Source organism: Podarcis liolepis (assembly GCF_965112155.1).
Source record: "Podarcis liolepis genome assembly, chromosome: 17".
NCBI lineage: Eukaryota > Metazoa > Chordata > Lepidosauria > Squamata > Lacertidae > Podarcis > Podarcis liolepis.
In genome coordinates, this window is record NC_139571.1 from 39,901,942 (window position 1) to 39,913,548 (window position 11,607).

At 46.7% G+C, this 11,607-nt stretch overlaps 1 protein-coding gene across 1 annotated transcript; it reads left to right on the plus strand.

The window, feature by feature from the left end:
* Positions 1-13: 13 nt before the first annotated feature.
* On the plus strand, positions 14-8,982 carry LOC310696672 (olfactory receptor 2A12-like; the record flags this gene model as incomplete). Its single annotated transcript, XM_083482407.1, has 2 exons — positions 14-52; positions 8,032-8,982. 2 exons carry the CDS (start codon positions 14-16, stop codon positions 8,980-8,982), a joined length of 990 nt encoding a protein of 329 aa, XP_083338533.1.
* Positions 8,983-11,607: the final 2,625 nt, after the last annotated feature.

An 11,607-nucleotide genomic window follows, 5' to 3' on the forward strand; every position in this document is an offset into this window, starting at 1 on the left:
CTTTCTGGGATTTATGGTGGACGCAGAAGGGATCCACCTGACTGGGGACAAGGTATGGGCCATTTGTGATGCCCCAGCGCCCAAGAGCAAGATTGAACTTCTTGGGACTATTGAACTTTTACCATTCCTTCCTTCCCCACAAGGCGGTGGTAGCGGATCCCCTACACAGACTCCTGGACAAGCGGGCCCCTTGGGTGTGGGGCCAGCGCCAGGAGGCCGCATTCCAGGCAGTCAAGGACTTGCTTGTCTCAAACTCAGTCTTGGCACACTTCGACGGGAGGCTGCCAGTGGTGCTAGCATGCGATGCCTTGCCCTATGGCATCGGCACTGTCCTGGGACACCAACTCCCGGATGGAAGAGAGGTGCCAGTGGCATACTTTCCCAGACACTCAATGCAACCAAGCGGAACTACTCGCAAATCGACAAGGAGGGTCCGGCAATCGTGAAGGGAGTAAAAAAATTCCATGATTTCTTGTACGGGCGGCCCTTTACCGTGGTGACTGACCGCAAGCCATTGCTTGGCTTGTTTGCCCCCAAAAAGCAGATCCCCCAAATGCTGTCTCCTTGTGTCCTCAGGTGGTCAATTTTCCTTGCCAGCTACCAGTATGCACTGATTCATCGCCCTGGGAAGGTGATGGGCCACGCGGACGCTCTCAGCAGGCTACCACTACTGGAAACAGACCCCGACCCAGCACCCGCACAAGAGGTTATGAGCCTGGAGCTGCTTCCCGACCGCCTCATTCAGGCACAAGAAGTTGCACACCATTCCAAGAAAGATAGGGTCATCTCCCGGATCCTGGACTGGGTGTGGAGGGGATGGCCCAGCAGCAGCCCTGGGCCAGAATTTGCCGGCTACACAACCCGCAAACATGAACTGTCGGCCCACAAGGTGTGCCTGTTATGGGGAAGCAGGATCGTTGTTCCCCAGCCCCTCTGCAAAAGGGTCCTCACAGCCCTACACGAGACACACCCAGGGGTAATGAGAATGAAGGCCCTTGCCAGGAGTTATGTGTGGTGGCCGGGAATCGACGGAGAGATAGAGGCCTGGGTCAAACACTGCCAGGCCTGCCAAGAATCCTGCCCAGATCCCCCAAGGGCCCCACTCCAGTCCTGGGAGCCCGCCCAAGCGCCATGGTCACGCCTGCATGTGGATTTCACTGGTGCCTTTCAGGGGAAAACATTCTTCATAGTGGTGGACTCCTACACCAAATGGCTGGAAGTCGCACTGGTACCGTCCACTTCCATATCTGCAGCCATCCGGGTACTACGCAGGCAGTTTGCAACCCACTGGCTCCCTGACACTCTCATCTCAGACAACGGAACCTCATTTATGTCAGGAGAATTCCAAACCTTCACAGCGCAGAACGCCATCCGCCAGATCTGCTCGGCACCACTCCACCCTGCCACCACTGGCTAAGCAGAACGCATGGTGCGGACCACCAAGGACACCCTTCGCCGCATGACGCAAGTGGATTGGGAGTAGCGCCTTGCCACATTCCTTCTAGCACAGCACAGCACCCCCAGCTCAATGACTGGCCGGAGCCCCGCTGAGCTACTAATGGGTTGGCGCCTTGCAATCAGATTGGACCGCCTTCACCCCGATAGAGCTCAGGATGAGGTAGTGGTGGGGGAAGGCAGGAACCCCCGGACCTTCGAGGCCCAGGACCCAGTGTACGCAAAGAATTTTGGGGCAGGCCCAGCATGGGTACCCGCCACAGTCACCAGGGTCACTGGCCCAGTGTCGTACGAGGTGCTAACAGATGGGGGGCAATGCTGGCGCCGCCACTGCGACCAGATACGGCGACGATTCCCGGGAGAAACCCAGGAGGAGGACAGGTCAGAGGAGTCCCAAGGGAACAGCGGGGCAGTGAGGCCCATAGAGCAGGAGGGGCCAGCAGGAGAGGCAGAATCAGTAAATACAGAGAGGACCCGTGAGGCCGAAAGGACACCAGAACCACGACTGAGCGAGCCGGTTGCACCAGACCAAACAACCCCATCACAGCCAGCATCCTTGGAACACGAGCCAGAACCTGGAGCCCGGACCAGGGAACACCCCAGGCCGCAACGCACACGTAGGCCGCCGGCATACCTTGAGGACTATGAATGCGACCTCCCGGGCAGGACTGGAACTGAGAGGGGAGGGGTGTTATGTGCTGAGTTGAATAGGATCCAAAATGCAGCAGTCTGATTGGTCCTAGAACAATAGGATTCAGAATGCTGCTGTCTGATTGGTTCTAGAACAATGCAGCAGTATGATTGGTCTTCAGGAGCCACCCAATCCGGCTCCAGATGGAAATGAATCCACAACCTGATTGGCCTATAGGAGAATTCTGGAATTAGCCAATCAAGTGCAGCCCATTATGTAAATAATGTATATAAAGCAGATACTTTGAGGGGACATTCATTCCTCCTCACCACTATGAGCTGAATAAAGAGCATGAAATCCACTCTTTACTCTGAGTATATTTCATATTGGTTGATATGCTCCTTTCTTTTGTGGGAGGGAAAGATGTGAGCACACTTTCACTTTATGTGGTTTTTGCTTAAGTGAACAAAATGAGACTGGAAGGGGTCTCTGGGTAGAGGAATGTTTCAGCAACAGACGCTGTGGCTTCCTTGAACAGAGACTCTTTATTCTGAAAATAGTTAATACAGTTTATCTTATGTTTATGGACTTCCTGGATTCTGAAAGTTATTTGTAAAAGAATAACACAACCTTCACGCTGACATGGTAGCTACCTGATTTTGCCTGTTACACAACTTCCTCTTGGTAGCCTCCATTGGTACAATCCAGGCACAATTTCCCCACATGATATGCTGATGGTTTAAACTTTAAAGAGTCTCTAATACTCCTTACCCCTTCATGGATCACTGCCTTGTCGTGGTGAAGGGGCTTGAATAACCCCAGGAAGCTATGAGCCATGCCGTGCAGGGCCACCCAAGACAGACAGGTCATAGCCAAGAGTTTAGACTAAATGTGACCCTCCTGGAGAAGGAACTGGCAAACCACTCCAGTATTTTGCCAAGAAAACTCCATGGACATAAGAAAGGAGAAGCTTTGAGAAGAAAGTGAGAGTTTCCAAGGCATGCTCTGGTTCATGGGGTCATGGAGAGTCGAACACCACTAAGACGACTAAACAACAACAAATCCTCCTTAACTTCTCAGTTGGCAACAAGCTACTTCCACATTTGCCTCAAATGTTGGTTTAGATTAGACTAAAGTCTATTACACAATGCCCAGGGAATTCAAAAGTTTTATCAGAAAGTTACTTTGGAATGGGATCTCTGAGGCTTCTTTAAAGCAGCAGGATGTTTACATCAAAAATCAGGAACAAGAAATCCCTCAGAAATGTTGGCAAAACCCTCCGTAGATGCAATCTAGTCATGTTCTTCTTCCTGCCCCTGTGGATTAATAATTTGTTCCTGGTCCCCATTTGGATGGGCCCAGAAGGAAATGTAAACATACTGTTTTAGGAGTCACTGCTGACATGCTTTTCTAGGTTCATAATTGCCAGAGTAATTTCGAGGCAGAGGCTTTCTATGGTCTTGATGGATGCCATCAATAGTACAAATCCAAGAAGGGGAAACAACTTGGCAATTTCTTTCAAGCCTCTGTAATCTGGGTACGTAATGAGAAAGCCAAAGTTTACCTTTCATTTAAAAAATGCGAATAACTGAAAACACCTCTTTCTGTGTGCTGCATTCTCCATAAAACTTACTGTAGCCTCGGGATGGCTTGAGACCAATGGCTTTCAGTTTCCCATCCAAGGTCTTCTACAAAACCGACCTAATCAAGAATAGGATGTAGCTGTTTGAACTATAGATAGGCTAGTGGATTGCTGTTTCTCATTCATTCAAGTCGGTATGTGTTTTACTTTTCCAGTATAATGATAGTGCCTTAAGCAATTTTAGCTCAGCTGCTAATTTGTGAGTGCTACTTTAACACAGTCTCAGAATCTTATTCTTCTGCAGCTCCCATTTGGTTTCAGCTACAACTCCTCTGTCCAGAGACAATTCTGGATTATGTCAATTTTATTGTATGTCTCTACCAATATGCCTTAAAACAGACCTCACCTCCTGTCTGTAAAAGAGTAAGTGTTGTTGTTGTTTAGTCATTTAGTCGTGTCCGACTCTTCGTGACCCCATGGACCAGAGCACGCCAGGCACTCCTATCTTCCACTGTCTTCCGCTGTTTGGTCAAACTCATGCTGGTAGCTTCGAGAACACTGTCCCACCATCTTGTCCTGTCGTCCCCTTCTCCTTGTGCTTCATCTTTCCCAACATCAGGGTCTTTTCCAGGGAGTCTTCTCTTCTCATGCGGTGGCCAAAGTATTGGAGCCTCAGCTTCACAATCTGTCATTCCAGTGAGCACTCAGGGTTGATTTCCTTAAGAATGGAGAGGTCTGATCTTCTTGCTGTCCATGGGACTCTCAAGAGTCTCCTCCAGCACCATAATTCAAAAGCATCAATTCTTTGGCGATCAGCCTTCTTTATGGTCCAGCTCTCACTTCCATACATCACTACTGGGAAAACCATGGCTTTTACTAAACAGACCTTTGTTGGCAAGGTGATGTCTCTGCTTTTTAAGATGCTGTCTAGGTTTGTCATTGCTTTTCTCCCAAGGAGCAGGCATCTTTTAATTTTGTGACTGCTGTCACCACCTGCAATGTTCATGGAGCCCAAGAAAGTAAAATCTCTCACTGCCTCCATTTCTTCCCCTTCTATTTGCCAGGAGGTGATGGGCCCAGTGGCCATGATCTTCGTTTTTTTGATGTTGAGCTTCAGACCATATTTTGCACTCTCCTCTTTCTCCTAATTCCTCCTCACTTTCTGCCATCAAGGTTGTGTCATCTGCATATCTGAGCTTGTTGATATTTCTTCCGGCAATCTTAATTCTGGCTAGGGATTCATCCAGCCCAGCCTTTCGCATGATGAATTCTGCATATAAGTTAAATAAGCAGGGAGACAATATACAGCCTTGCCGTACTCCTTTCCCAATTTTGAACCAATCAGTTGTTCCATATCCAGTTCTAACTGTAGCTTCTTGTCCCACATAGAGATTTCTCAGGAGCCAGATGAGGTGATCAGGCACTCCCATTTCTTTAAGAACTTGCCATAGTTTGCTGTGGTTGACACAGTCAAAGGCTTTTGCATAGTTAATGAAGCAGAAGTAGATGTCTTTCTGGAACTTTCTAGCTTTCTCCATAATCCAGCGCATGTTTGCAATTTGGTCTCTGCTTCCTCTGCCTCTTCTAAATCCAGCTTGCACTTCTGGGAGTTCTCGGTCCACATACTGCTTGAGCCTTCTTTGTAGAATTTTAAGCATAACCTTGCTAGCGTGTGAAATGAGTGCAATTGTGCGGTAGTTGGAGCATTCTTTGGCACTGCCCTTCTTTGGAATTGGGATGTAGACTGATCTTCTCCAGTCCTCTGGCCACTGCTGAGTTTTCCAAACTTGCTGGCATATTGAGCGTAGCACCTCAACAGCATCATCTTTTATAATTTTAAATAGTTCAGCCGGAATACCATCACTTCCACTGGCCTTGTTATTTGCAGTGCTTTCTAAGGCCCATTTGACTTCACTCTCCAGGATGTCTGGCTCAAGGTCAGCAACCACACTACCTGGGGTGTACGAGCCATCCATATCTTTCTGGTATAATTCCTCTGTGTATTCTTGCCACCTCTTCTTGATGTCTTCTGCTTCTGTTAGGTCCTTACCACTTTTGTCCTTTATAATGGTAATGTTTGTACAAAATGTTCCTTTCATATCTTGAATTTTCTTGAACAGATCTCTGGTTCTTCCCATTTCTGTTGTTTCCCTCTATTTCTTTGCATTTCTCGTTTAAGAAGGCCTTCTTGTCTCTCCTTGCTATTTTTTGGAAATCTGCATTCAATCTCCTGTATCTTTCACTATCTCCCTCACATTTTGCTTGCCTTCTCTCCCCCGCTATTTGTAAGGCCTCGTTGGACAGCCACTTTGCTTTCTTGCATTTCCTTTTCATTGGGATGGTTTTCGTTGCTGCCTCCTGTATAATGTTGCGAGCCTCCACCCATAGTTCTTCAGGCACTCTGTCCAGCAAATCTAAATCCTTAAACCTGTTCCTCACTTCCACTGTGTATTCATAAGGGATTTGATTTAGATTGTATCTTACCGGCCCAGTGGTTTTTCCTACTTTCTTCAGTTTAAGCTTGAATTTTGCTATAAGAAGCTGATGATCTGAGCCACAGTCAGCTCCAGGTCTTGTTTTTGCTGACTGTATAGAGCTTTCCCATCTTTGGCTGCAGAGAATATAATCAATCTGATTTCGATGCTGCCCATCTGGTGATGTCCATGTGTACAGTCGTCTCTTGTGTTGTTAGAAAAGCGTGTTTGTGATGACCAGCTTGTTCTCTTGACAGAACTCTATTAGCCTTTGCCCTGCTTCATTTTGATCTCCAAGACCAAACTTGCCAGTTGTTCCTTTTATCTCTTGATTCCCTACTTTAGCATTCCAATCCCCTATAATGAGAGGAACATCCTTCTTTGGTGTCATTTCTAGAAGGTGTTGTAAGTCTTCATAGAATTGGTCAATTTTAGTTTCTTCAGCCCCACTAGTTGGTGCATAAAGTTGAATTACAGTGATGTTAAAATGTCTGCCTTAGATTCGTATTGAGATCATTCATTGCATCCCAGTACAGCTTTCGCCACTCTTTTGTTGACTATGAGGGCCACTCCATTTCTTTTACGGGATTCTTGCCCACAGTAGTAGATATGATGGTCATCCGAACTGAATTCGCCCATTCCCATCCATTTTAGTTCACTGATGCCCAGGATGTCAATATTTATTCTTGCCATCTCATTTTTGACCACATCCAACTTACCCAGGTTCATGGTTCTTACATTCCAGGTTCCTATGCAATATTTTTCTTTACAGCATTGGACTTTCCTTTCGCTTCCAGGCATATCCGCAACTGAGCGACCTTTCAGCTTTGGCCCAGCTGCTTCATCAGCTTTGAATCTACTTATACTTGTCCTCCGCTCTTCCTCAGTAGCATGTTGGACACCTTCCGACCTGAGGGGCTCATCTTCCAGTGTCATAACTTTTATATGCCTGTTGTCTTTGTCCATGGAGTTTTCTTGGCAGGGATACTGGAGTGGCTTGCCGGTTCCTGCTCCAGGTGGATCACGTTTGGTCAAAACTCTCCACTATGACCTGTCCATCTTGGGTGGCCCTGCACGGCATAGCTCATAGCTTCTCTGAGTTATTTAAGCCCCTTCGCAACGGCAAGGCAGTGATCCATGAAGGGGAAGAGTAAGTGAGGTATCTTCTTTTAACTTGATGTATAGCCTGTAGTAGAGGCAGACCATACATTTGCCTGGTGGAATATGAGGGAGGCATTATTACTCCATGCTGAGTTCATTTATTAAATTTCTGGTAGACAACATTTGCTGTAGCATCTCTTCGATGCTACAGCAATGATTCGGAATTTTGATGTGATGCTACAGAACATGTTTAGATCATATTTATTTGGATTTCGACCCACCCCACCCCCCGCAGGTTGGAGTTCTGTTTCTGTTTTCCTTAGATTTCCATCCTAGACACAGGATTTATTTTTATTTTTGCCTGTTTTGGGTGGGGGGTAGAAGAAGAAGAAGATTTTGGATTTGATATCCCGCCTTTCACTCCCTTTAAGGAGTCTCAAAGCGGCTAACATTCTCCTTTCCCTTCCTCCCCCACAACAAACACTCTGTGAGGTGAGTGGGGCTGAGAGACTTCAAAGAAGTGTGACTGGCCCGAGGTCACCCAGCAGCTGCATGTGGAGGAGCGGAGACGCGAACCCGGTTCCCCAGATTATGAGTCTAACGCTCTTAACCACTACACCACACTGGCTCTGGGTCTGAACATGGCCAATTCTTCTTCTATGAAATTGTATTTTGCAGTGCCCACAATGACATCTTAGATTCCCAAATGTTTCCTGAGGCCCACAAGGGCTGGGGACCCCTGCTGTATGCTGTCATATTTTACATGGTGCCTGTTTCCTCCTCTGCAGTGTCAGGAAAAGTTGAGGAATCAAACAGAAGTGACAGAATTTATCCTCTTGGGTCTTTCCAGCAGCCCAAAGATGCGCATTGTTCTCTTTGGGGTTTTCTCTGTGGTCTACAGCATCACACTAGCTGGCAATGGGATTTTCTTGATGCTTATTTGGCTGGATTCTCAACTCCACACACCCATGTATTTCTTCTTGAGCCACCTCTCGTTTGTGGACATCTGGTACACAACCAGTACTGTTCCTCAGATGCTGTCGAATCTCTGGAGCCCAAAGAAGACCATCTCATTTGCTGGCTGTGGGGCTCAGATCTACCTCTTCCTGGGCCTTGCCATCACGGAATGTGTGCTCCTTGCTGTGATGGCCTACGACCGGTTTGTAGCAATATGTCACCCTCTGCGCTACACACTCATCATGAACCCTAGAGTTTGTGTCATGTTGGCGGTGTCATCTTGGATGTGTGGCTTCCTCCTTGCCATGGTGCACACAGTTCAGACTCTACAGATGCCTTACTGTGGCCCAAATGTCATTGACCACTTCTACTGTGACATATTGGCTCTGCTGAAACTGGTCTGTGCTGACACTCGACTCAACGAAATCATTGTGTTTGTGGTTGGTGTCCTCATTCTTCTGTGCCCCTTCTCCTTCATACTCACCACATACGTCCGCATCCTAGCAGCCATCTTGAAGATCCGTTCTGCCGAAGGCAGGCGCAAGGCTTTCTCCACATGTGCGTCCCACATGGCTGTGGTGGCACTGTTTTATGGAACTGCTATGTTCATGTACATGAGGCCTGGTTCAAGCCACTCTGCAGAGCACGACAAAATGATCTCCTTGTTCTATAGCGTTGTCACTCCCATGTTCAACCCCATGATTTATAGTCTAAGGAATAAGGAAGTAAAGGGGGCATTGGTGAAAGCGCTACAGAGGTGCAAACCCTCTCACGGAGCATGACATGTTATTGAGGGTTAGGGTTAGTTGCCCGTGGTGACAAGGTGTGAGATGCTCTGTGCATTACTTTACTTGGAGGACTCCAATGGCTTGTAAAACATAATGTTTGAGCAGATGGCCTGTGGCCAACGGTGGTCCCTCCAGATGCAGGGGGGGGGCAAGTGTAATCAGATTGCACAGTCCCACCAGTTGGAAAATACAAAATGACAGCTGGATGGAAAAGCGCTGAAAATATGGAAAAAGGACAGAGGAGAATACAGAGTTTAGGGACAAATATCTGAAAAGTCTGCCTGGAGAGGAAGGTAAATGTAGGGTAAAGTCATGCATATGCTGTCTCTCTACAGCAGGCATCCTCAAACTCGGCCCTCCAGATGTTTTGGGACTACAACTCCCATCATCCTTAACTAACAATACCAGTGGTCAGGGATGATGGGAATGGTAGTCCCAAAACATCTGGAGGGCCAAGTTTGAGGATGCCTGCTCTATAGGTTTACATTATAATCCTGTTTAAGAGGAGCATGCATTCCACTTTATCTTAGCATCCAAGGAGGAAAAGATCAGCTGATCTGCTGCTGTGATCCTGGCCTTATTCCACATCATCTTTCGCACTCCAGCTAGACATGACTGGTGTCTACATAATGGAAAGAATTCTGTATCAGTGCTCGATTATCTTAAAGGTACAACACAACTTATGTAAGCAGATCCATGTGCATAAATGTTTATAAAGATAAATCAACGAATGCTTGAAAAAAGGACAAATGCCTTTGCCTTGGTTGCCCAAGGGGCCTGGTAGGAATTTTTTCCATTTGGCAAATTGGCACCAGCCTCTTGGTTTTTCACCTACCTCATAGCAAATCGTCACAACTTTTCTGGTGTTGGCGGTTAGGCATTGGAATATGTGTGGTGTGTTGGAGGGGAGGTTGTGGCCATCACCTACCCCTCACCTTTTGGGTATTCCATTAAAGGGATCCAGCGGTTGTGGATCCTATCCGATGCACTGCTGGTGGCTAGGGCCTTGGCACGACCCCGGTGACATCAGGGGAAGCTTCCAGTTGCATTTGCATCAACAAATAGGAATGGTGGGAGAGGATATAATAATAATAATAATAATAATAATAATAATAATAATAATAATAATAATAATAATAATTTATTATTTGTACCCCGCCCATCTGGCTGGGTTTCCCCAGCCACTCTGGGCGGCTTCCACAGAAACCAAAAAACACTAAAATATCATACATTAAAAGCTTCCCTGAATAGGGCCGCCTTAAGATGTCTTCTGAATGTCAGGTAGTTGTCCATTACCTTGACATCCGATGGGAGGGCATTCCACAGGGCGGGCGCCACCACCGAAAAGGCCCTCTGCCTGGTTCCCTGTAGCTTCGCTTCTCGCAATGAGGGAACCGCCAGAAGGCCCTCGGTGCTGGACCTCAGTGTCCGGGCAGAACGATGGGGGTGGAGACGCTCCTTCAGGTATACTGGGCCGAAGCTGTTTAGGGCTTTAAAGGTCAACACCAGCACTTTGAATTGTGCTCGGAAACGTACTGGGAGCCAATGTAGGTCTTTCAAGACCGGTGTTATGTGGTCTCGGCGGCCGCCCCCAGTCACCAGTCTAGCTGCCGCATTCTGGATTAGCTGTAGTTTCCGAGTCACCTTCAAAGGTAGCCCCACGTAGAGCGCATTGCAGTAGTCCAAGCGGGAGATAACTAGAGCATGCACCACTCTGGCCAGACAGTCCGCGGGGAGGTAGGGTCTCAGCCTGCGTACCAGGTGGAGTTGGTAGACAGCTGCCCTGGATACAGAATTTACCTGCGCCTCCATGGACAGCTGTGAGTCCAAAATGACTCCCAGGCTACGCACCTGGTCCTATTGATAAGAAAGATTAGAAATTGTTCCTATATGCAACAATAGCGGCGAGGTTACTGCTGGCTCTGGTGTGGAAACAACAACAATTGCCAACAGTAGAAGAGTGGCAGTACAAGGTCATGGAATATGTGGAAATAGCCAAATTAACGGGGGAAATTTGACAACAGGGCGATGAAACATTTCGAAAAGAATAGGGGAAATTTATGTTATACATAGGATAAGGGGAAACAGTGAAATCAGTAGACCTCATAATGGGAATTAAAAGAAACTTTATTGGATGTTAATGACAATATGAATTAAAACGTAAAATACAATGAAGGTAACTAATTGTACCTGTAAATGAATATAGACAAACAAGACGTGTACATACAGAAATATTTATTTGTATATAGACACTGTACGGATAAAGTTGAAAGAAGAACAACAATATACAAAATCGATAAAGATAATGCCAAAAACTTAGAGATGACATTAAAAAGCCGGAAGAAGGGAAGTCAGCTCTTAGGAGTAAATGTAAATGTAAATTAATGTGTATATGTATAGTATGTAATCATAAAACCAATAAAGGTTATCTTCAAAACAACAACAACAACAATACCACTCACATGCTGTAACCAATAAAGTTGTGGCCATATTTAGCCCATTAACCTAAAATACATGTTTCCTTGTGTCTTTTTTTCTCTAAGCAGGTGGCGGGTCCTCAACTCACAAATATAATAAACACTATCTTAGCCATGAAACTAACAGAGAGTCTTTCATCAA